This window comes from Oncorhynchus mykiss, chromosome 1, assembly GCF_057628025.1.
Source record: "Oncorhynchus mykiss isolate SJ-2025 chromosome 1, ASM5762802v1, whole genome shotgun sequence".
NCBI lineage: Eukaryota > Metazoa > Chordata > Actinopteri > Salmoniformes > Salmonidae > Oncorhynchus > Oncorhynchus mykiss.
Window position 1 is genome coordinate 45804189 of NC_143022.1, and position 26362 is coordinate 45830550.

A 26362-nucleotide genomic window follows, 5' to 3' on the forward strand; every position below is an offset into this window, starting at 1 on the left:
GATATATTAAATGAAGTGCCCTTAAATATAGACCACAAGAACAATTCAATACATCTGTTTTTTTATATGAATAAAGGCTTGCTAAAGTGCCAAAATTCTGCATTTTGACATGTCCCTCTGTGACCCTTAGGAAGATTTTAAACCACCCACTTAACCCCAACATTTCTACAAGTTTTCACCATCATTGTAAAGCCCTCGTTATTTTGTTGCTTTGCCAATGTAAATTCTGAAGATGATTTATTTCACGTGATTTAGTGATTAATTTTAAGGTCGAATAAAAACCTCTCTCATTTTAAGGTCAACCCTGTTACGTGAACTGAACTCTTGTGTCACGTTCTGACCTTAGCTCCTTTGTTTTTGTCTTTGTTTTAGTATGGTCAGGGCGTGAGTTGGGGTGGGCAGTCTATGTTTGTTTTTCTATGTTGGTTTTTGAGTTCGGCCTAGTATGGTTCTCAATCAGAGGCAGCTGTCAATTGTTGTCCCTGATTGAGAATCAAACTTAGGTAGCCTGGGTTTCAGTTTTGGGTTGTGGGTGTTTGTCTTCCGTGTCAGTGTTTGTCGCCACACGGGACTGTTTCGTTCATTTCACGTTTATTGTTTTGTATTTCGTAGTGTTCAGTTTATGTTTTAAAATAAACATTATGGACACTTACCACGTTGCGTTTTGGTCCTCCGATCCTTCTGGCTTCTCCTCCTCAGAAGAGGAGGACGAGGTTCGTAACATCTTGTTTTTATATGTTTACACTATTAATTTTGAAATAATTACACTACTTAAAAAGGTACTCAATTGGTGTAATGACCCAGAAGACTATCTTGTCTCCGAGGGAACCTAAGGCTAGGTTGTTTGAGGCAGATTGTTCTAGGTGGGAAGCTCACTTTGCTCAAGTAGTGCAGCACATGGAGTGACTAGTGATAAGCGAGCTGTGTATGTGATAGGGGAGTTCAGGGCTTAAGTCTTGTTGTTGTGCCCTGGGAGAGGTGCCCAACCTTGAATACCTTTGAGTAACACATTCATTATTCAGGATTTAATTTATCTTCTACCGGGACTATTTTGATCGTATTTGCGTATGTGTGTGTGTGTGTCAGGGCTGGGGTCAGTTCAAGAAGTGATTCTAATTTCAAATTCAATTGAAATAAATATCTTCTACTTCTCAGTTTATTGATAAGTCATTGCAAATAGATGCCCCTTTATTCAAATGTTGAATTGCATTTCAAGTTTATTTTGTGAATTCGAATTGACCCCAGCCCTGGTGTGTGTGTGTGTGTGTGTGATCGCTTTAATCACAGCCTAATTCCAGTTGTCTTATAATAGTGTTACACACACTACACTCACCCTAGCAGCTCAAAGGAGATGCAGAGATGGTTGCGGAAGTAGAAGTATTCTTTCATATGGATGACGTTGTGGCACTTTTCCCTGTCTTTCCTCCTCACAGCATCCAGGATCTTCAGTTCCACTAGGGCCTGGTGGTGGAACCTGAAGTCCAATAAGAGTTAGTCAGGTCATGTCTCCATTCTGGATTTAACCATTCAAAACAGTATGAAAGCCCAACAAAAATAATATAATATGAACCACAGTGACAGATTTTGACTGACAAGCTTTAGTTTTGCAGTGACCATGGAAAATCTTTTAGCCAATATTTTTCAATTCCAGTTTTAATGTCCTTTGACGTGAGAAATTATGACAGCTGTAAAGAAGGGAAAAGCTCCTCTCCTCTCCCAGGAGAAACAAGACTTTTGAGAGAGGGCTTTGTTCAAGACTTGGCCACAGTGGCGAGACCAAGGCAGCCCTAAGGCTGTTCAGCGCCTATTTTGTTTTCTGCATTATTGAAGGGCAGTAAGCACTGATGACATCTGCATCAATTAAAGTCAAAGAGGAGAAGGGGGAGTTCCATTGACACACAGAGCTTTGGATCGCCTGAGAGAGGGCTCGTAAAGCAATAGCAAGGAGACCCCTTTGGACCTCCCCGTGAAAAGGTCACAAAGAGGTCCATGTTTAATGACCTCACACAAGAAGGTCAGTTTCAGAGTCTTTGAGCACTGGATGCACATTCTGTTCTACCTTTTCTTGTTGCGAATGACCTTGATGGCAACCAGTTCTTGGGTCTTGTGGTCCAGACATTTCAGGACCTGTCCAAAGGATCCCTTCCCGATTACCTCCAACACCTCAAAGCGGAAGCCAATGTGGTCGTGTAGAACCTGGATACGGGACAGACAGAACATTCAATAGGATGTTTTTTGGTGTACTGTGTGTGTGTATGGTGTGTCGGACAATATTTTTTAAATACAAGAGCTTCATTGTATGTACTTAATTAGTAGTTCATGATACAGTACAATGACATCCTTTAATGATGTTTTTTTTTAATGATTACATAATGAACATTTTCCCTACTACTTCCAGTGCCAAACACTAGTTCTGGTCATGAGTCTAAACAATCCTCACAGTGCATTGGACTGCTGTTCTTGTGCCTTAACGTCATTTCAAAGAAGTTTACCGTGAAGTTGAGAGAGAGCTCACAGCATAATGTCTTGCAAATAAACAAAAACACTCCTACTTCTTACCTTAAGGAACCACAATAATATTTGTACATTTTTTTATTTAACCTTTATTTTGACAGGGAGTCATGCTGAGACCAAGGTCTCTTTCACATGTGGGCCATGTATATACATCAATAGACATCAAACACATCAATATACTGTACACATCAATATACACATCAATATTCACATCAATACACAAAAAGCAAAACACAATCATAGAAAATAAACTCATGCTTATGAGAAACATGTATTCAAATCCTTGTTGAAATGTTACCTTGTTGTAGCTGCCGTGCTCGTCGTCGTAGCCTGCGTTCTGAGGAATCCCGTGAGAGCCCTCAAACTTTTTGGTCTCCAGACCCAGGAACCAGATCTCTGAGTAGTCCATGATCTCCTCCTGCTCAAACTCTGTCAGACGCCCCTGGAAGTGCCTCAGTGCCTCTGTGGGAGACATGGGCAGCCTCTGTCCCTCATAAAGCTTCTTCTCCTCCAGCTTGTTGCTGAGGCCCTTGGTGGTGATGGAGTCAGACAGGTTCTCCACGGAGGAGCCGAACCGCATGGGGAACTGGGAGGACGGCTTTGATCTCTCATCCTGCCAATCACAAAAGGACAGAAGAGGTCAGCTGATCTGTTCTCACAACACTTTGGCACTATCACTTAGCCTAACCCTGATGAAACAGGTCTCACTTCCTTTTACATTGCTGGGAGCGATACATGTCAGATACAGCTCAGAGCACAGGAGGCTGGTGGCACCTTAATTGGGGAGAATGGTCTCGTGGTAACGGCTGGAGCGGAATCAGTGGAATGGTATCAAATACATAAAACACATGGTTTCCATGTGTTTGATGCCATTTCATTTGCTCTGTTGTTATGAGCTGTTCCCCCTGGGGCTCAGAGGGTTCATCTGAAGATGTATAAACTATCAAGGACTTATTATTTACATGTGCATTTACAATTGACAACTGGAGTCAAGTGATCTTGGCGGCCAACAGTATAGTGTGACACAGTGTGAAATGTAGCCTCACCTGTTGTGTCTGGTAGTTGCTCTGCACCCCCTTGTTGACGATGTGGGGCAGAATGCTATCGGACTGCTGGTGGTGGAGTTTGGCATTGCTGACAACCACCTGTATCACTGGGGGCTCCAGATGGGGCAAGGTCCCCTCCGAGTTAAACTTCTACAGGAGAGAGAAAAAGGTTCAAATAAAGGAAGTTTTTTTTTAAACATGCAGATGAAAACAGTAAAAGTGCAATAACATATTGTATCGTCGTAACTAGTCTTGCTTGCCAGACTCATGGCGCTCTAACCCCAGCGGTGTCAGAATTACAGCGGCTGTGGGAAGAGACTATGTGGTCACATACTCTATGGCCCAGGTTTGGAGACGGGAGAGGAAGTTGGAGCAAAAATAAAGGGAGGGATAGAGGGAGAGATCTGCTCTGGCCATTTTAAATGTGGTGGCTCAGGTAACCAGGACCCCCAGGGTTGAGGGTGGAATTACTGAGCAGGGTGAGAGTGAGTCGGGGACAAAACATTGGAGACTGGGCCCTGACAGACCGCGTCAGCACTATCTGCTGCTGTGGGGGAGCTGAACTGGAGCAGGCCTTTCTCTAGCTGACATCCTGCTTGCTGTAGGAGCAGGTTTACATGTGTCACTGGCTGCCTTGCAGGAATAGCCAAGCTAATGATGGGGAAAGGAGACCTCTAACCTAGACTGCAACAAGGGCAGGGATCATGAGTTTATTCAGAAAATCATAAAAATGATGCATGCCGGTAACATATTTAATGACTTCCACGGTAATGACTGTATCAGCCTGTATAAATAATGTAAATACATTGATGATATTATAGACAGTTATTGTAAATTGGAACCGGTAGTCATATATCCCTTTGCTTTGGTTACAGCAGGCACAGCAGCCCAAAACAACAGGTTGAAAAGTGCACCCAAATCTTTACATAGCGGTGATATTTAATCGCACGTGCACAAGCTGCTGCAGTAGTGGCCAACTTGGTCATGACGCATAGAGAGACAGGCTGCTGCAGTAGCTGCCAACTTGGTCATGACGCAGAGAGACAGGCTGCTGCAGTAGCGGCCAACTTGGTCATGACGCATAGAGAGACAGGCTGCTGCAGTAGCGGCCAACTTGGTCATGACGCAGAGAGACAGGCTGCTGCAGTAGCGGCCAACTTGGTCATGACACATAGAGAGACAGGCTGCTGCAGTAGCGGCCAACTTGGTCATGACGCAGAGAGACAGGCTGCTGCAGTAGCGGCCAACTTGGTCATGACGCATAGAGAGACAGGCTGCTGCTGTAGCTGCCAACTTGGTCATGACGCATAGAGACAAAGGCTGCTGCAGTAGCTGCCAACTTGGTCATGACTCATTGAGACACAGGCTGCTGCAGTAGCTGCCAACTTGGTCATGACGCATTGAGACACAGGCTGCTGCAGTAGCTGCCAACTTGGTCATGACGCATTGAGACACAGGCTGCTGCAGTAGCTGCCAACTTGGTCATGACGCATTGAGACACAGGCTGCTGCAGTAGCTGCCAACTTGGTCATGACGCATTGAGACACAGGCTGCTGCAGTAGCTGCCAACTTGGTCATGACGCATTGAGACACAGGCTGCTGCAGTAGCTGCCAACTTGGTCATGACGCATTGAGACACAGGCTGCTGCAGTAGCGGCCAACTTGGTCATGACGCATTGAGACACAGGCTGCTGCAGTAGATGCCAACTTGGTCATGACGCATTGAGACACAGGCTGCTGCAGTAGCTGCCAACTTGGTCATGAAGCATTGAGACACAGGCTGCTGCAGTAGCTGCCAACTTGGTCATGACGCATTGAGACACAGGCTGCTGCAGTAGCTGCCAACTTGGTCATGACGCATTGAGACACAGGCTACTGCAGTAGCGGCCAACTTGGTCATGACGCATAGAGACACAGGCTGCTGCAGTAGCTGCCAACTTGGTCATGACGCATTGAGACACAGGCTGCTGCAGTAGCTGCCAACTTGGTCATGACGCATTGAGACACAGGCTGCTGCAGTAGCTGCCAACTTGGTCATGACGCATTGAGACACAGGCTACTGCAGTAGCGGCCAACTTGGTCATGACGCATAGAGACACAGGCTGCTGCAGTAGCTGCCAACTTGGTCATGACGCATTGAGACACAGGCTGCTGCAGTAGCTGCCAACTTGGTCATGACGCATTGAGACACAGGCTACTGCAGTAGCTGCCAACTTGGTCATGACGCATTGAGACACAGGCTGCTGCAGTAGCTGCCAACTTGGTCATGACGCATAGAGACACAGGCTGCTGCAGTAGCTGCCAACTTGGTCATGACGCATTGAGACACAGGCTACTGCAGTAGCTGCCAACTTGGTCATGACGCATTGAGACACAGGCTGCTGCAGTAGCTGCCAACTTGGTCATGACGCATTGAGAGACAGGCTGCTGCAGTAGCTGCCAACTTGGTCATGACGCATAGAGACACAGGCTGCTGCAGTAGCTGCCAACTTGGTCATGACGCATAGAGACACAGGCTGCTGCAGTAGCTGCCAACTTGGTCATGACGCATAGAGAGACAGGCTGCTGCAGTAGCTGCCAACTTGGTCATGACGCATAGAGACACAGGCTGCTGCAGTAGCTGCCAACTTGGTCATGACGCATTGAGACACAGGCTGCTGCAGTAGCTGCCAACTTGGTCATGACGCATTGAGACACAGGCTGCTGCAGTAGCTGCCAACTTGGTCATGACGCATTGAGACACAGGCTGCTGCAGTAGCTGCCAACTTGGTCATGACGCATTGAGACACAGGCTGCTGCAGTAGCTGCCAACTTGGTCATGACGCATTGAGACACAGGCTGCTGCAGTAGCTGCCAACTTGGTCATGACGCATTGAGACACAGGCTGCTGCAGTAGCTGCCAACTTGGTCATGACGCATTGAGACACAGGCTGCTGCAGTAGCGGCCAACTTGGCCATGACGCATTGAGACACAGGCTGCTGCAGTAGCTGCCTTCTTGGTCATGACGCATTGAGACACAGGCTGCTGCAGTAGCTGCCAACTTGGTCTTGACGCATAGAGACACAGGCTGCTGCAGTAGCTGCCAACTTGGTCATGACGCATTGAGACACAGGCTGCTGCAGTAGCTGCCAACTTGGCCATGACGCATTGAGACACAGGCTGCTGCAGTAGCTGCCTTCTTGGTCATGACGCATTGAGACACAGGCTGCTGCAGTAGCTGTCAACTTGGTCTTGACGCATAGAGACACAGGCTGCTGCAGTAGCTGCCAACTTGGCCATGACGCATTGAGACACAGGCTGCTGCAGTAGCTGCCTTCTTGGTCATGACGCATTGAGACACAGGCTGCTGCAGTAGCTGCCAACTTGGTCTTGACGCATAGAGACACAGGCTAAATATAGGTCCAAGCACCTGCCATAACAAGCACATGGATGCAAATACAGTATCATGCTTATGCACAACTGGATTCAAGCTGACTAGACTACTACTCTGTGTTCTTAAACACATCCAGGTCTGACAGTGAGCAGCACCATGATTTTACCCCTTGGGAGTGGTTACAAGGTAGTTGCTCCATATATTCCGTGTACTCCAGTGCCCTCCAGTAGCATGACCTAGCTAGGGTAATGAGTTTTGGTGGAGTGAAAGGGGGAGGGCATAGCACAGACAGAAATATACAGGATTGAAAGAGTGGGTCTGCAGGTGCTCAAATGCTCCGCAGGTCAGGGGTCACCTGTGAGTAAAGGCTCACCTGTAAATAGGGCCGGTTGGTTGCCTGTTGGGTCTGGAGTCTGTGTGAGTGGGGGAAGGCCTCTGGTTTTGAAGACTGTGGAGGAATATGGGAGACTTGACTTAACATTACATTTACACACAAAACTCGCTTCTATATACCTCTTTAAGTCAGTGAGGGGGTGGCGATGGATACAGCATTGCCAAGGGAATCTCTCTAAAATCAGATTCAGTTTTGTTAAATAGATTTAATATGACTCATAACAAGTCGTTGAGGTCATTCATCTGAATTATAAATCACGTATTGTTTTGAATTATAAATCACATATTTTTTTGTATCCGAAACTGATTCACTTCAAAGCATCTCTTTGAATGAGGAGAATAAACAGCCTGGTTGTTGCTGGTGGGACTGAAAGTCCCAGCACAGCGGTGGGTCCCACAGATATAAACAGCCAGTGGGCAGTGAAGTAGGATTATTACCACACAAGCAAAGACGATGCACACTCCCTGAAATTAGAGTATTTTGTGCAAGTCACTACCACAGTAACAATGGTCTCTTTATCACTCAGTTTTTCCACAACCTACAATCCTTTCCTGGAGCATTGGCTCTGATGTTCTATGAAGAGTGTAAGGGTGTGGTGATGATGGTGGTAATGGAAAGGAGAGCAGAGGGCTTGTTGATCGTGGACTTTATTTCTCAAAGCACAATTCAGTCTGGTGCCAGGCTATATATGAGCCACTGCGATTCTATTAGTTCTGGTGCAAAATTGTCCGCATAGCTATGCTAACACGTGCCTTAATCAGAGGGGAGCATGTCAACTAACAGTGTGTTGAGAGACTGAGAGACGCCGTATGGGTGGACTAAAACCTCCAGCCCAGATGGGCACAGGCTAAACTCAGAGAGCCTGAGAGGGCATGGGCAACGGTTGGCTGGGTACTTGGGCAGCAGAACAGATTTATGATTGAACTTGACCTAGACCTAGAGTAACACTATACTTTTTCACGAGTTCACTAAACGGATATCTCTTCCATCCATATGCTCATTATTCTTACTGACCCATATGATAGTATTTTGATTCCCATGCATACATACCCAGGGCCATGTATAAAAGGATAAGGCACGGTTTCTGGGGTGGATTTAGAGTAGAAGGACAATAGTGCCCACACCATTGGCTGTTTGGAATCTGAGTTCAAGGCAGCAAACACACATTCAGATATTAATGCAGGATGCACACATAACACAACCTTGGCTGCCCCCTGGGAGGTTTGTGAGAGTGAGGGTTGTACTGCAATGTGGGAAGCTACCCCATTAATTGGCTGCAGTGCACATCTTACTGGATACTGGAATGGTCCTTGAAAGGGATCACAGTATTCCAAATACACTACATGACCAAAAGTATGTGGACACCTGCTCGTTGAACATCTCATTCCAAAATCATGGTCATTTATATGGAGTTCATCCCCCTTTGCTGCTACAACAGCCTCCACCCTTCTGGGAAGGCTTTCCACTAGATGTTGGAACATTGCTGCAGGGACTTGCTTCCATTCAGCCACAAGAGCATTAGTGAGGTCGGGCACTGATGTTAGGTGATTAGGCCTGGCTCGCAGTCGGCGTTCCAATTCATCCCAAAGGTGTTTGATAGGGTTCAGGGCAGGGCTCTGTGCAGGCCAGTCAAGTTATTTCTGTATGAACTTGCTTTGTAACGTTAAGATTTCCCTTCACTGGAATTAAGGGGCTTAGAAAACCATGAAAAACAGCCCCAGACCATTATTACTCTTCCACCAAACTTTACAGTTGACACTAGACATTGGGGCAGGTAGCGTTCTCCTGGCATCCGCCAAACCCAGATTTGTCCGTCGAACTGCCAGATGGTGAAGCGGGATTAATCTCTCCAGAGAACACGTTTTCACTGCTGCAAAGTCCAATGGCGGCAAGCTTTACATCACTCCAGCCGAAGCTTGGTATTGCACATGGCGATCTTAGCCTTGTGTGCTGCTGCTCGGCCATGGAAACCCATTTCATGAAGCTCCAGACAAACAGTTCTTGTGCTTCCAGAGGCAGTTTGGAACTACGTAGTGAGTGTTGCAACTGAGGACAGATTAGTTTTATGCACTACGCACTTCAGCACCTGGTGGCAACTGAAAGCTCCCGTTCTGTGAGCTCGTGCGGCCTACCACTTCGCAGCTGAGCCGTTGTTGCTCCTAGATGTTTCCACTTCACAAAAACAGTACTTATAGTTGACCTAGGGCAGCTTTAGCAGGGCGAACTGACTTGTTGGAAAGGTGGCATCCTATGACTGCGCCATGTTGAAAGTCACTGAGTTCTTCAGTTTATTTTTTTATTTCACCTTTATTTAACAAGGTAGGCTAGTTGAGAACAAGTTCTCATTTACAACTGCGACCTGGCCAAGATAAATCAAAGCAGTTCGACACATGCAACAACACAGAGTTACACATTGAATAAACAAACATATAATACAGTCAATAATAAAGTAGAAAAAAAGTCTATATACAGTGTGTGCAAATGAGGTAAGATAAGAGAAGTAAGGCAATAAATAGGCCATAGTGGCGAGGTAATTACGATATAGCAATTAAACACTGGAGTGATAAATGTGCAGAAGATGAATGTGCAAGTAGAGATACTGGGGTGCAAAGGAGCAAAATAAATAAATAAATAAATACAGTATGGGGAATTGGCTTTGGGGGTGACCTGAGAAATATACCTGCTGGAGCGTGTGCTGTGGGTGGGTGTTGCTATGGTGACCAGTGAACTGAGATAAGGCGGGGCTTTACCTAGCAAAGACTTGTAGATGACCTGGAGCCAGTGGGTTTGGCGCAGTGCGACAAGTATGAAGTGAGGGCCAGCCTTTCGAGAGTGTACAGGTCGTAGTGGTGGGTAGTATTATGGCGCTTTGGTGACAAAATGGATGGCACTGTGATAGACTGCATCCAATTTGTTGAGTAGAGTATTGGAGGCTATTTTGTAAATGACATCGCCGAAGTCGAGGATCGGTAGGATAGTCAGTTTTATGAGGGTATGTTTGGCAGCATGAGTAAAGGATGCTTTGTTGCAAAATAGGAAGCCGATTCTAGATTTAATTTTGGAGATGCTTAATGTGGGTCTGGAAGGAGAGTTTACCGTCTAACCAGACACCTAGTTATTTAGTTGTCCACATACTCTAAGTTATAACCGTCCAGAGTAGTGATTCTGGACGGGCGGGCAGGTGCGGGCAGCGATCGGTTGAAGAGCATGCATTTAGTTTTACTTGCATTTCAGAGCAGTTGGAGGCCACGGAAGGAGAGTTGTATGGCATTGGAGCTCGTCTGGAGTTTAGTTACAGTGCCTTGCGAAAGTATTCGGCCCCCTTGAACTTTGCGACCTTTTGCCACATTTCAGGCTTCAAACATATAGATATAAAACTGTATTTTTTTGTGAAGAATCAACAACAAGTGGGACACAATCATGAAGTGGAACGACATTTATTGGATATTTCAAACTTTTTTAACAAATCAAAAACTGAAAAATTGGGCGTGCAAAATTATTCAGCCCCCTTAAGTTAATACTTTGTAGCGCCACCTTTTGCTGCGATTACAGCTGTAAGTCGCTTGGGGTATGTCTCTATCAGTTTGGCACATCGAGAGACTGACATTTTTTCCCATTCCTCCTTGCAAAACAGCTCGAGCTCAGTGAGGTTGGATGGAGAGCATTTGTGAACAGCAGTTTTCAGTTCTTTCCACAGATTCTCGATTGGATTCAGGTCTGGACTTTGACTTGGCCATTTTAACACCTGGATATGTTTATTTTTGAACCATTCCATTGTAGATTTTGCTTTATGTTTTGGATCATTGTCTTGTTGGAAGACAAATCTCCATCCCAGTCTCAGGTCTTTTGCAGACTCCATCAGGTTTTCTTCCAGAATGGTCCTGTATTTGGCTCCATCCATCTTCCCATCAATTTTAACCATCTTCCCTGTCCCTGCTGAAGAAAATCAGGCCCAAACCATGATGCTGCCACCACCATGTTTGACAGTGGGGATGGTGTGTTCAGCTGTGTTGCTTTTACGCCAAACATAACGTTTTGCATTGTTGCCAAAAAGTTACATTTTGGTTTCATCTGACCAGAGCATCTTCTTCCACATGTTTGGTGTGGCTTGTGGCAAACTTTAAACAACACTTTTTATGGATATCTTTAAGAAATGGCTTTCTTCTTGCCACTCTTCCATAAAGGCCAGATTTGTGCAAGATACGACTGATTGTTGTCCTATGGACAGAGTCTCCCACCTCAGCTGTAGATCTCTGCAGTTCATCCAGAGTGATCATGGGCCTCTTGGCTGCATCTCTGATCAGTCTTCTCCTTGTATGAGCTGAAAGTTTAGAGGGAAGGCCAGGTCTTGGTAGATTTGCAGTGGTCTGATACTCCTTCCATTTCAATATTATCGCTTGCACAGTGCTCCTTGGGATGTTTAAAGCTTGGGAAATCTTTTTGTATCCAAATCCGGCTTTAAACTTCTTCACAACAGTATCTCGGACCTGCCTGGTGTGTTCCTTGTTCTTCGTGATGCTCTCTGCGCTTTTAACGGACCTCTGAGACTATCACAGTGCAGGTGCATTTATACGGAGACTTGATTACACACAGGTGGATTGTATTTATCATCATTAGTCATTTAGGTCAACATTGGATCATTCAGAGATCCTCACTGAACTTCTGGAGAGAGTTTGCTGCACTGAAAGTAAAGGGGCTGAATAATTTTGCACGCCCAATTTTTCAGTTTTTGATTTGTTAAAAAAGTTTGAAATATCCAATAAATGTCGTTCCACTTCATGATTGTGTCCCACTTGTTGTTGATTCTTCACAAAAAAATACAGTTTTATATCTTTATGTTTGAAGCCTGAAATGTGTCAAAAGGTCGCAAAGTTCAAGGGGGCCGAATACTTTCGCAAGGCACTGTAGCACAGTGTCCAAAGAAGGGCCAGAAGTATACAGAATAGTGTCGTCTGCGTAGAGGTGGATCAGAGAATCACCAGCAGCAAGAGCGACATCATTGATATATACAGAGAAGAGAGTTGGCCCGAGAATTGAACCCTGTGGCACCCCCATAGAGACTGCCAGAGGTCTGGACAACAGGCCCTTCGATTTGACACACTGAACTCTATCAGAGAAGTAGTTGGTGAACCAGGCGAGGCAGTCATTTGAGAAACCAAGGCTGTTGAGTCTGCCAATAAGAATGTGGTGATTGACAGAGTCGAAAGCCTTGGCCAGGTCGATGAATACAGCTGCACAGTATTGTCTCTTATCGATGGCAGTTCTGATATCGTTTAGGACCTTGAGCATGGCTAAGGTGCACCCATGAACAGCTCGGAAACCAGATTGCATAGCGGAGAATGTACGGTGGGATTCGAAATGGTCGGAGATCTGTTTGTTAACTTGGCTTTCGAAGACCTTAGAAAGGCATGGTAGGATAGATATAGGTCTGTAGCAGTTTGAGTCTAGAGTGTCTCCCCCTTTGAAGAGGGGGATAACCGTGGCAGCTTTCCAATCTTTGTGGATCTTAGACGATACGAAAGAGAGGTTGAACAGGCTAGTAATAGGGGTTGCAACAATTTTGGCAAATCATTTTAGAAAGAGAGGGTCCAGATTGTCTAGCCCGGCTGATTTGTAGGAGTCCAGATTTTGCAGCTCTTTCAAAACATCATCTATCTGGTTTTGGGTGAAAGAGAAATGGGGGAGGCTTGGGCGAGTTGCTGTGGGGGATGCAGGGCAGTTGACCTGGGTAGGAGTAGCCAGGTGGAAAGCATGGCCAGCCGTAGAAATATGTTTATCGTGGATTTATCGGTGGTGACAGTGTTTCCTAGCCACAGTGCAGTGGGCAGCTGGGAGGAGGTGCTCTTATTCTCCATGGACTTTACAGTGTCCCAGAACTTTTTTGAGTTTGTGCTACAGGAGCCTAGGCCTCCCGGGTGGCACAGTGGTTAAGGGCGCTGTACTACCAGAGACTCTGGGTTCACGCCCAGGCTCTGTCGTAACCAGCTGCGACCGGGAGGTCGTGGGGCGACGCACAATCGGCCTAGCGTCATCCGGGTTAGGGAGGGTTTGGCCGGTAGGGACATCCTTGTCTCATCGTGCACCAGCGACTCCTGTGGCGGGCCGGGCGCAGTGCACGCTAACCAAGGTTGCCAGGTACACGGTGTTTCCTCCGACACATTGGTGTGGCTGGCTTCCGGGTTGGATGCGCGCTGTGTTAAGAAGCAGTGTGGCTTGGTTGGGTTGTGTATCGGAGAACGCATGACTTTCAACCTTCGTCTCTCCCGAGCCCGTACGGGAGTTGTAGCGATGAGACAAGATAGTAGCTACTAACAATTGGATACCACGAGATTGGGGAGAAAAAGGGGTAACTTTTTTTTTAAGAAAAAAAAAAGAAAAAAAGAAAAAGCTAGCCTTAGCTTTCATAACTGCCTGTGTATATTAGTTCCTAACTTCCCTGAAAAGTTGCATATCGCAGGGGCTATTTGATGCTAATGCAGTACGCCACAGGATGTTTTTGTGCTGGTCAAGGGCAGTCAGGTCTCGAGTGAACCAAGGGCTATATCTGTTCCTGGTTCTAAATGTTTTGAATGGGGCATGCTTATTTAAGATGGTGAGGAAGGCACTTCTACTTCTACAGTAAGGCCCTTCTCATGTCAGTGTTTCCCTATGGAGATTGCATGGCTGTGCGCTCAATTTTATACACTTGTCAGCAACGGATGTGGCTGAAATAGACAAATCCAATCGTTTGAAGGGGTGTCCACATACACCATATATACAAAAGTATGTATTTTCTGAGACTCATATGACACCCGTCACAGTAAAGCATGTGGAAAGTAACGCTTCAATGTCGATGATAATCAAAGTATCGAAAATACCAAGAAGAGCTGAATAAGAGCGACAAACTTTTGCTATTCAGATCAAATAAAATGTTGCATTAACTGAGGTACAGTTGGCTGGTTAGGTTATCAATGTGACAATGATGTTGCAAATAATTAATGACACATGGTTACAAGGCTAATATTCTTTGTAAACAGTGGATGAATGAGTTGCTGGTTCCCTGTCCTTGATCATGTTTGATCCTATTTATGGTGAAGCTATAGAGCTTATCTCAACACCATGACTCATAAAATAAAGTGTAGACTGAAATAGCCATGGATCATGTTTACTGTCTCAGATAATCACGACAACCTATAGGCGAATTAGCCTACTAAATGGGACACAATGTTTAGGCCTACTTCATAACACATATCATAATAGTCTGTATTTGTGAAATAAGTGGAATACAAAAGTGAATCTCCATACAATCTAAACAACAACAATTATTATTTCAGACTTCAGACATAAAAAATACATAACTTTCTGATGTTCAAGCATAATATAAAATAAAAGTCGAGTAGACAAGAGAACAGAAAATAAATGCTGTAAAAAAATGTTTTGGGTCAAAATCCGTAGCCTAAAGAGATAAATAAATAACGGATTCATGGATATACCCAAAATAGATGATGGACCTCACCTTGTTATTAATTTCGGGAAACATGCTGCTTTGGCACCTGGGTCCTTAGTAAATCCCAATCTCAATGTAGCCTACACGTGAAAGTAACTACTGTGAAATCCAGGTAAATGCAAGGCGCCAGCACATCTTCGAAAGTCCAGACGTCACTTTCAGATTCTCTGACACTTGGAGAAAAAAACGTCAGCAACGAAAGTCCAACCGAGGAGCGACTGTCACTTGAATCAACACGAATTGATCGGGTCTTGAATCTCAAACTGCGATAGACATAATTTAGACCGTAGGGTCAGTATTGCTGTCGTCAGCAGAAGATTAGAGAAAGAGGTAAGCTGTTAGTCTATTCACCTTCACGCGTAAGTCTCTGGAGAGGCCACCTGTTCACGTTTCTGCATCTGACAGCTGGGTCTTCCCGATATAGATTTGTTTTTGGCTACCTATCCTCCCCTACATTCGACTGACACTCCTAAAATCCAATAGTGCTCGGTGAATGTGCGCCATTGCGCACATACCTATACAGTAGCCAATATTCTGTAGCCTACTGCTAAGGCACTGTGGCTAAAACGCACACTGTATCCCTGTGGATAGCCCATACTGAGTCGCAGTGCTGAGTCTCCTCACGTTGCAGGAAATGGTCGTGTGATGTGTTGAGACATGCTGCTGTCCCTAAAAATAACTATTAAATTAAATTTTTTTAAAAAAAGACTCTGTATTGAGGCATAAGACCTCTCAGGGGGTAGATACTTTTTTTGTTGTAAATATGTTAAACATTAATTCCCCCCTGCGAAGTTTTGTCCCCTTTCGACCTCATGTGTTAAAAGTTGAAATTGTAGGTTTGCACTGGCAGACACAAACAATGGTAAAGGCGTGCTGGATTTTACCTCTCTCTCTCTCTCTCTCTCTCTCTCTCTCTCTGTCACACACACACACGCACGCACACACACAAAATAAAGAATGATGCAACACGTAAAGGTAGCCTACATAATATAATACCTGCCTTCTCGTAATGCACAGCTTGTTTTATAATAGGTTAAACCACTTTTATAATAGGTTATACAAATCATCAATATGAGTAGTCCTATGCTGCAATGGAGGCTTATTATGTACCAGCACATAAAGACTAGTTGGGGAACAGTAAAATCACCTCAACTCATGCTGACCCGAGAAACGGAGTGTTTCAATGTTGTAGTGGGAGACAACACCAGGCATTCTTCACACCCGAACATCAATGATGTAAGTGTAAGATGATTTTCCATTGTAACATGGGACAAAGACCGAATGACTAATCACAGACAGCGTGAGGCGGATGAAAACAAAAACCATCCCCTTACAAAATGAGGAAGCTTGGAGTAAAGTTGCAGATGATTCAGTTGAATATGATTATAGAGTGGTTGTAATGCAACAAGGGCTTTCCAGTAATCAGACAGGACTATAGGAGGATGATCTATCCATGACGGAGAGTGCTCCTTCAGTCTACTACCCCTGTACCCTTAGTCAAACTTGTTGGAACTGGGCAGCTCTCAAGTCCTTTCTGATGGAAAACTTGCAGAACCGCCATGTTCGGCATACGCAGGCTTCATTTACAGTGGAGAACATTTGATTGAGCCAAGGCTGATAAATTCTGGTCCCATAAAATGTTTTATTTTTTAATATACCCCTTTTTTCTCTCCAATTTCGCGGACTCCAATTGGTAGTTACAGTCTTGTCTCATCGCTGCAACTCCCGTACGGACTAGGGAGAGGCGAAGGTAGAGAGCCATGCGTCCTCCCAAACACAACCCAACCTAGCCGCACTGCTTCTTGACACAATGCATATCCAACCCGGAAGCCAGCCGCACCAATGTGTCGGAGGAAACACCGTACACCTGACGACCTGGTCAGCGTGCACTGCACCCGTCCCGCCACAGTAGTCGCTAGTGCGCGATGAGACAAGGATAACCCAGACGACGCTGGGCCAATTGTGCGTCCCCATGGACCTCCCGGTCGCGGCCCATAAAATAAAGTTTTAAGTGAAGAGTGGTGGACTTAAAATAATGCAGATTGATCAAGGGATGTTGTCGTCAGTGGTTACTTTTTCACTATCCTTTTCAAAACATACAGTGCATTCGGAAAGTATTCCGACCCCTTGACTTTTTCCACATTTTGTTACATTACCGCCTTACTCTAAAATGGATAACATTTTTTTCCCCCCTTATCAATCTACAAGCAATATCCCACAATGACAAAGCAAACACAGGTTAAGACAATTTTTTTTGTTTCTAAATAAAACACGGAAATATCACATTTACATAAGTATTCCGACCCTTTACTCAGTACCTTGTTGAAGCACCTTTGGCAGCGATTACAGCCTAGAGTCTTCTTGGGTACAAGCTTGGCATACCTGTATTTGGGGAGTCTCTCCCATTCTTCACTGCAGATCCTCTCAAGCTCTGTTAGGTTGGATGGGGAGGATTGCTGCACAGATATTTTCAGGTCTCTCCAGAGATGTTTGATCGGGTTCAAGTCTAGGCTCTGGCTGGGCCACTCAAGGGCATTCAGAGACTTGTCCCGAAGCCACTCCTGTGTTGTCTTGGCTGTTTGCTTGGGATCTGTATCCTGTCGGAAGGTGAACCTTTGCCCCAGTCTGAGGTCCTGACCGCTCTGGAGCAGGTTTTCATCAAGGATCTCTCTGTACTTTGCTCTGTTCCTCTTTCCCTCGATCCTGACTAGTCTACCAGTCCCTGCCGCTGAAAAACATCCCCACAGCATGATGCTGCCACCACCATGCTTCACTGTAGAGATGGTGCCATGTTTCCTCCAGACGTGACGCTTGGCATTCAGGCCAAGGTTTCATCAGAACAGAGAATCACGTTTCTTAAGGTCTGAGAGTCCTTTAGGTGCCTTTTGGCAAACTCCAAGCGGGCTGTCATGTGCCTTTTACTGAGGAGTGGCTTCCATCTGGCCACTCTACCATAAAGGCCTGATTGGTGGGGTGCTGCAGAGATGGTGGTCCTTCTGGAAGGTTCTCCCATCTTCACAGAGGAACTCTGGAGCTCTGTCAGAGTGACCATTGGGTTCTTGGTCATCTCCCTGACGAAAGGCCCTTCTCACCCGATTGTTCAGTTTGGCCAGGCGGCCAGCTATAGGAAGAGCCTTGGTGGTTCCAAACCTCTTCCATTTAAGAATGATGGAGGTCTCTGTGTTCTTGGGAACCTTCACAGCTGCAGAATTTCTTTGGTACTGTCATGGAAATTTTACACAGGGACACTCAAAGTCAATCTTAAATGAATCCTTGTTTATTATCAGTGCGCTGGAGAGGTTCCAACCAACTCAATGCACCAAGTACACATGTCGATCAGGAGCTCTACCCGGGGCAGTCCTGTTAGTTCTCTTATATACAGGCAATCATTAACGTCATAAACGTTTGCTTCATTCATGTGACCGACCAATACTTGGTCATGCATGTGACAGACCAATACCTCATAAGGATTATTTTCTCTATGCTGAGACCTTGAAACTGAGATATCCCTTTCTCAAAACAAGGTTCTGGGCATACTGCCAAATTGCAGGTACTTGATAGTGAGGATTTGTTCAATCAGTCACTTGCATGAACACAGAAAAATGTCCATAACAGTACCCTTCCCCAAATCTGTGCCTCGACACAATCCTGTCTTGGAGCTCTACGGACATGTCCTTCCACCTCATGGCTACATGTTTGCTCTGACATGCACTGTCAACTGTCAACTGTAGAACCTTATATAGACAGGTGTGTGCCTTTCCAAATCATGTCCAATCAATCAATTGAATGTACTACAGGTGGACTCCAATCAAGTTGTAGAAACATCTCAAGGATGATCAATGGAAACAGGATGCACCTGAGCTCATTTTCGAGTCTCATAGCAAAGGGTCTGAATTCTTATGTAAATAAGGTATTTCTGTTTTTTATTTTTAATACATTTTCAAAAATGTCTAAAAACCTCTTTTCATTTTGTCATTATGGGGTATTGTGTGTAGATTGATGAGGGGGAAAATAATTTCATAAATGTTTTAATAAGGCTGTAATGTAACAAAATGTGGAAAAAGGGAAGGGGTCTGAATACTTTTCGAATGCACTGTACATGTACATCTATTCATATCTCAATGTATGCTGTCTCTGTTCCTAAGGCAGTAAGACTGACTTGCCTCTGAGTATGCTGGCATGGTGCCAAAAATCTTGTCCTCAGAGAAATTACCACTATCCTGTCAAAATATGCCTCCTACACATCTAAAACTAAACTCTCCTATCAGTATAAAAATAGCACAGGTGTTCTCTGATCAATAGGACTGAAAAGTACAAAATCTCACATATCGGTTATGGTGAGACAGATTTATACTGGTTATAACTAGCTCACACATCAGACAATCCTTTGACCAGGATCCTTGCACAGCTCCCTGTGTCAGCCAAATAATGAAACAATACTTGAATCACAGCACAAAAAATCCACACTGGCAGATAATGATGAGATAAGCTAGAGCGATGCTGCAGTGCCTTCTCCTATTTCAGCACTGTGGTCGTTATCTCCTGTAATCAAACACCGCTGTTCAAGCACTTCTGACCACCAACACGCCCCCCCCCCCCCCCCCCCCCCCCCCCATGTCCACCTCATCATCTCAGCCCCTTCCTAAAATATCTTCCTTTACCCAGTTCAAAATACCTATCTACATTGCCTGACAATAAGTAGAAATATGGAGTCGATAAAATGACTCAAATTAACTACAGTTAATTTGCAATGGTTTGAGCTGAAGTGTTACAATTGTCTAGTAATCAAACTAAAAGGTCCATGTATTGCTCAACAATGTAAATACAAATGTGTTTAAAAATGAAAGATGGGGGGGGGGGGATACACTGAAAAACAGATGATTCTGTTAATGTCTCAGTCTGTAACAGAAAGGATGTTAATGTTGTTAATTATTATCAAACACCAAGTACATAAGCCACTTTTAGATCTGCCAGAGTCCATAGGGGAGACAGACACAGTCATTATGCAGTGTGTCTTTTACCACCCAGGTGACTAAGTCTGGTTTAGCGAAGCATAGCTAGCTAAAGCAGATCGAGTCACTGTGCAATGTCATCGTCACTGCGAATTTGCCAAATGTATAACATAACGTATCATTCACCACAGTTTAATTTACTTTTGTTGCTAAGAAAATGATCACGAGTGACTCGACTGAAAATAGCACCATATCAAAACAGAAAGCAAGCCAGAGAAAAGAGATCGAGTTCTAAAGATGAAGCGATTGAGGAAAAGAGAGCCTCAGTTTACCATCTAAAGTCTACCCACCAATGTAACTCCCTCTGTGCCATGAATTACCTCATGTGCCTCAGGCTGGACCCTCCTGTTCCCGCAGCCCTGGCTGCCCCAGCAGCCCTGGAGGAGGTTAAAGCCACAGCAGGCAGGCGAGGTCCCGTCTCCCCCCATAATGAAGCTCCTCCATGCTGCCACACCTCAGCCCCACCACACCCAACTGGAGGGGGTTATTTTAGAGATTAGGGTCAGATCGCCCCAGAGCAGAGGGAGGATGCTGTTCCTTAAGACTCGTTTTACAAAACCTTTTTCCTTGTCTTCGCAACACTGGTAATGTAGATTTTTTTCTAGCACTCCTTAATAAGGCTTCCTCTGGTAATTCACATTGTGGAACAGGTGGAACAGAAGCTGGACTGAGCAGGGTGGTTCCCTGTATCATCTGTATCAGCCCTCGCAGAGCCTGGGATTCTCTCTGGTCCAGGAGACAGATGGGCAGGCAGGCAGGCAGGCTCACAGACAGGGAAAGGAGGCTGCTGCTGCTGTGCTTGGTGAGGAAGGAGGAGGCTTATGTGTGGAGGGGGTTCGATGAGGGACCCATCCTGAACCGGAGTTGCCACAGCAGGGGCCTGGCGCTGGCTTCCTGTGAGAGGGGCCTCTTGGGGAAGAGGAGTGCAGGTGACAGATCCCTCTCCCTCGCAGGTGGGCTCTTCATGGGGCTGTGGAGCCAGACAGGGGCACAGGCAGAGCACTAATAGGGTTCCCAGGAGGCCCGGCTGACGCCTCTCCCTGCTGCGGTCTCCTGGAGACAGAGCCACTAAAGCTGTCATATTTCACCCTTCACCACCTACTCTGCTGCAAGCCCCACGGGATGCCGCCGCCTTGCTGACAAACAGTGCAGTGATGAAATCTTATCCTGGTGCCTGCCACGCTGCCAGCCTCCACTGCAGCAGCTGGAGGCTCCATAGTCCACACCAGGACAGAGCCCAGAGGATGACTGGCGGTGCTTTTTAAAGGCAGGAGTTTAGCGGCACTAGGCCTAAACTAAGCTTAATGTTACAGCAGATGGTCGATAGGCCTACAGGTAAGAAACTCTGTGAACTTGTGACATCACACTCAGAATATCTGAGTTATATTTTACCACATCACTCCTAAGGCCTTTAGTCCAGGCCTCACTTTAGTTTGCAATTGTTTCAGCATAATGTCGGGACAGTGGGTCTCTCAACTGACATTCATGACAGCTTGCCTCGCCAAGGAGGCAACCTTAGAAGACTTATCTTGATCCATTTTGTCTCTGGGTACTCAGTACATACTGTACGTGCAATGAGTAATGTGTCTTTCATGGTGGAAACATACGTGTGTGACTATGTCAATCAAACTACAGCTATTGTTGCATGAAACAGCTGCTCTTCCCTACTAACGTCACCAGGCATTCTGGAGCAGTGCAGAAGTGTCATCTGAGGCTGCCATTGTCTTTGTTTCCTCCTCACGCAGCCTCACACAGCTTTACCAAACAGGAACACCTGAACAGACTGCTGGATTCCCAGGGCCCCCAGATAGCTGGGGTTTATAGACAGGAGCTCACAGTCAGTAAGTTAGCCAAGCAGGGAGGAGACTCATGGGAGGGGAGGGAGGGGACAGCTTTGAAAGTATTCTATTTACATGGTGAACAGCAGGCAGGCAGGGTCTAGCAGGCCAAACCTCAGACTCAGAGCCAGAAACCCTGACCTGCAGCCTGTCGTGGCTCCCTAATAGGAGTCAGGTGCCAGGCGATAGAGGCGACGTGAGCGAGCTGCCGCCAGGTGACAAAGCGCAGTCAGTCTCTTGACGCTTGGCAGAGGAGGAGTCTGGGTAATGACCTGGCCAAAACCCAGCTCGGGGTAGAGATGTGGGTGATGATAAGGTTGCCCCTTTACAGAATTGTTTATGGCGCCAGTGTGAGTATTAGTAACCAGATACACACCACTTAGAATTTGCATGAGGCACATCAGAAATTAGGTTGAGGAACTCAATGAAATCAACATGTAAAAGACTTTGAGACCTACTGAAAAGTGTACATGTAAATGTTATCCAGACTTTTTATCATCAAGTATTTATCAATGCAAAGTTGTATACTATGCCCATCTAATAACAACTTATGTAGAGTCCTCCTGACACCCATCAAGATGAGTAGCTGACAGCATGTTACAAAGTAATTTCAATCACCAGAACCTCTCTATTTATTTATGTCCATAAAGTCAATGTGGCCCTGTGGTCACAGTGTCCTGTGTCAGAGTAGCTGTGGACATAGAGCTGCAGAATAATCAGGCTCAGGCCAAATCCCATTAACCATGTGAAGAGCCTTTCACAATCTTGGCAGGGAAAGCCAAAGCTGGCCTCCTAGCCAAAACACAAGTTTCACCCAGACAGACCAAATTGGAGGGTAGGTATGCCAATGTACTAAAGGATAACTATTAAATTATAAATATACTGTATGTGAGCTAACAGACATTGGCAGCTTTGGGCTTTTGATTACACATAAATAAATATATATATATATATATATTTTTTTTGTAAATACAATTTAAGTAATCTCACAAACAAAGCCATCAAAATAATACTATTACTCTCTCTGGCTGTTTAGGCCTATAATATCTTATTGCAGGTGTTTAAGTGCTCCAGATTGGCGGTGGGCAGAGTGGACCAGTGGCTTAGTCACTCAGGGCCAGCCCTCTGGACTGACAGAACTCATATAAATTATATCCCCACAGTACTGACACTTTCCCACTAATACTGGATTCATATTCTATTCACATATTCTATTCTATTCAGTGTGGAAAACCTCTCATCACACTAACGAGGTATGGTGTTGTCATCTCTGGTTTAACCCCAGACAGACAGATCAGAACCTCGGAGTGGATAGATGCCAACTACAGACAACATGGCACACATTCTACTACGTATATAGGGAGCACCTTCTCTGGCCTGGTTTGGGGAATGAGTGTACTTTAGAATTACAGAATTGTCTTGTTTTATTTCCTTTGTCCCCTGCCGGAATCCCTCGAAACCAAATCCCCAACCTACCACGAGCCACCACTTTGTCCTACACGATCACAATCAGCAGTGTGCCAGACTATCTATGGTCTGACCCTGAACAGGAGAGAGTCATTCTCATCATCGCATTATAAATGTAATGGGTAACTAACTCCTAATGCAGCATCCACATCATTTACAGTCGTCATCATGACTAGACTCTGCATCCTGCCAACTTGCTCTTGATGACCCTGGGCAATGCAAACAATACACAGTATCAAGAATATATCAGACAGATAGGGTACCGAGACCATTTCCATACCCCTGCTCTCAGCAGAGAAGCTTCAGCAGTACAATGAGAACCAATCAATATCAGCAACATTGTGCTGGCCAAATCTGATTTAGTCAGATTTAGTTCATTAATTCCGCTGGTCTTTGCCACGCCCCTGCTACACTGCACTCTAAAAATATACCTGAATGCAATTCCCCGTGCGGGGAAAATGACCGCCAGCTGAGCGCAATTAAGGAAATGCAGGTAAGGATGTTAATGTGAATGGGATCATGGTAGGTGGGCGGGTGTGGTCACGATAGGAAGCCTACAGTAAGTACTAGACTGTGCAATAGGCTACACTGTAAGCCTAATGACAGAGAATGTATTTTGTTTGTTCTGTATTGCATTAAAGAAACCCTGTAATCTCAACACTGCTTGTTTTCACCACCAAAACATGCACACACAAACACACACACAGTAATTTTACAAGGCAAAGATCAAGTGTACAGTAGGTACAGTACTGTGTGTTCTTTCAATTTCTTATCCTTCAAATAAGCTAAATGGATCAAGAGTTGCCATGATGTGCAGAGTAAAAATATAAATATCGGAATTGATTTTTTTCAAACAAAACAACCTATTTAATGAGCTCAGGGGCACTATTTCCTGCCGATCAGCTACTGTGCAGTATTATCCTAAACTGGAGCAGACTGCAATGCTGTTGCCTTCTCGATGCCAAATGTCACACTGCTTGAAGCAGCGTGAGCAGTACATACCGCAGTAGGTCAGTAGCTCCCTGGAGGTCTTACCTCATCATCATCCCCGTCCTCACCCAGGGTCTGCTCTCCCTCCTGGGCATGTGAGCCAGCCCATGGCCCCATGTCCAGCTCCGGTTGCCCCAGAGAGCGTGAGAGGTGGCAGGGGAAAGCAGGTAAGATGGACCCTTGGAGTACTGGCTCCCTGTCTCCAGGTAAATGGCTCAGACTGAGGTCTACGGCTGGGGTGAGGGGTGGCAGGGTGGAGTGAGGTGGGGAGGTTGAAGACACTAGCTGCATTGCTGGATAGTTCTAAATAAAACCTACTGTATCATGTGAGGCTTGCCACTGGTGGTGACCTGGCTGCCCCAGACAGAGCACCTAGCTGAGCCAGGAACCTGAGGATGGAGCAGTGAGTGATGATGGCCTCGTGTCCCTCTGTATGGCCCTTGACCAAGTCCTCTGATGGATGCCCTGAAGGGCTTTGGTGCCACAGATATTAGGGGACCAAAATAGTTCATTATTGTATATTGAAATTGTTCGATGTGCAAATTGACAATAAGGAATCTGTTGACAATTGCCCTGTTTATCAAAAGTGCTGTAAAAACTTGTCAATAATCAACTGACTGGCTTTCTTGATGTGTGACTGCAACCTAAAAGGTCCTAAATGATGTCACCATTGCTCTTGATTCTAAGCAATGTTGTGCTGCTATTTTTATTGACTTGGCCAAAGTTTTTGATACGGTAGACCATTCCATTCTTGTGGGCCAGGTAAGGAGTATTGGTGTCTCTGACAGGACTTTGGCCTGGTTTGCTAACTAACTCTCTCAAAGAGTGCACTGTATAAAGTCAGAACATCTGCTGTCTCAGACACTGCCTGGCACCAAGGGAGTACCCCAATGCTCGATCCGAGGCCCCAAGCTCTTCTCAATTTACATCAACAACATAGCCTAAGTAGTAGGAAGCTCTCTCTTCCATTTATATGCAGATGATTCAGTCAACATACTCAGCTGGCCCCTACCCGGATTTAGTGTTAAACGCTCTACAATAAAGCTTTCTTAGTATCCAACAAGCTTTCTCTACCCTTAACCTTGTTCTGAACACCTCCAAAACAAAGGTCATGCGGTTTGGTAAGAAGGATGCCCCTCTGCCCACCAGTGTGATTACTACCTCTGAGGATTTAGATCTTGAGGTAGTCACCTCCATACAAGTACTTGGGAGGATTGTTAGACAGTTCACTGTCCTTCTCTCAGCACATATTAAAGCTGCAGGCTAAGGTTAAATCTAGACTTGGTTTTCTCTATTGTAATCACTCCTCTTTCACCCCAGCTGCCAAACTAACCCTGATTCAGATGACCATCCTACCCATGCTAGATTACCAAGACGTAATTTATAGATTGGCAGGTAAGGATGCTCTTTACCATTCGGTCATCAGATTTGCCACCAATGCTCCTTATCCTCCACATACAACACCCGTTCTGCCTGTTAAAGGTCCCCAAAGCACACACACCCCTGGTTCACTCCTCTTTTCAGTTCACTGTAGCTAGAGACTGGAATAAGCTGCAAAAAACACTCAAACTGGACAGTTTTATCTCTTCATTCAAAGACTCAATCATGGACACACTTCCTGACACTTATGGCTACTTCGCGTGATGTATTGTTGTCTCTACTTTCTTGCCCTTTGTGCTGTTGTCTGTGCCAAATAATGTTTGTACTATGTTTTGTGCTGCTACTATGTTGTGCTGCTGCCATGTTGTGTTGCTGCCGTGTAGTTGTCATGTTGTGTTGCTTTACTACCATGCTGTGTTTTCATGTGTTGCTGCAATGCTATGTTGTCGTCTTAGGTCTCTCTTTATGTAGTGTTGTGGTGTCTCTTTTGTCGTGATGTGTGTTTTGTCCTATATTTTATTGTATTTTGTATTTTTAATCCCAGCCTCCGTCCCCGCAGGAGGCCTTTTGCCTTTTGGTAGGCCGTCATTGGAAATAAGAATTTGTTCTTAACTGACTTGCCTAGTTAAATAAAAGTTGTTGTTTTTTTAAATAGGATGAGTTGCTGCTCCAAGTGTATAGTGAATGACAAGTGGTCATCATAGCCTCCTCTGCCAGCCTGTACCATTCTTGGCCGCTTTCCATGGTCCAGGAGAGGTGACAATTAGAGGAGCACTGTGTCACCCAGGTAAGACGAGCGTCATGATGTCACCGCCAGCCCGTCTTTCACGTGAACTCCCACAACCCCTGTCACCTTCCACA

At 45.4% G+C, this 26362-nt stretch overlaps 1 protein-coding gene across 3 annotated transcripts in view; it reads right to left on the reverse strand.

Moving 5' to 3' along the window:
• Positions 1–26362, reverse strand: part of LOC110523448 (dual specificity tyrosine-phosphorylation-regulated kinase 4) — a 34909-nt gene that overhangs the window by 4443 nt on the left and 4104 nt on the right. The window contains exons 1-6 of one of the 3 annotated variants that reach the window (XM_036978026.2): positions 14824–15463; positions 7308–7382; positions 3561–3710; positions 2813–3127; positions 2060–2196; positions 1334–1474 (exon numbers count right to left, since the gene is read on the reverse strand). In XM_036978026.2, coding sequence (XP_036833921.1) covers positions 1334–1474; positions 2060–2196; positions 2813–3127; positions 3561–3710; positions 7308–7382; positions 14824–14847 — 842 coding nt within the window. In that variant the 5' untranslated portion in view covers positions 14848–15463. Of the gene's footprint in view, positions 1–1333; positions 1475–2059; positions 2197–2812; positions 3128–3560; positions 3711–7307; positions 7383–14823; positions 15464–26362 lie in introns of those variants that run through there. The other 2 variants (XM_036978022.2, XM_036978028.2) reach the window with 2 other exon arrangements.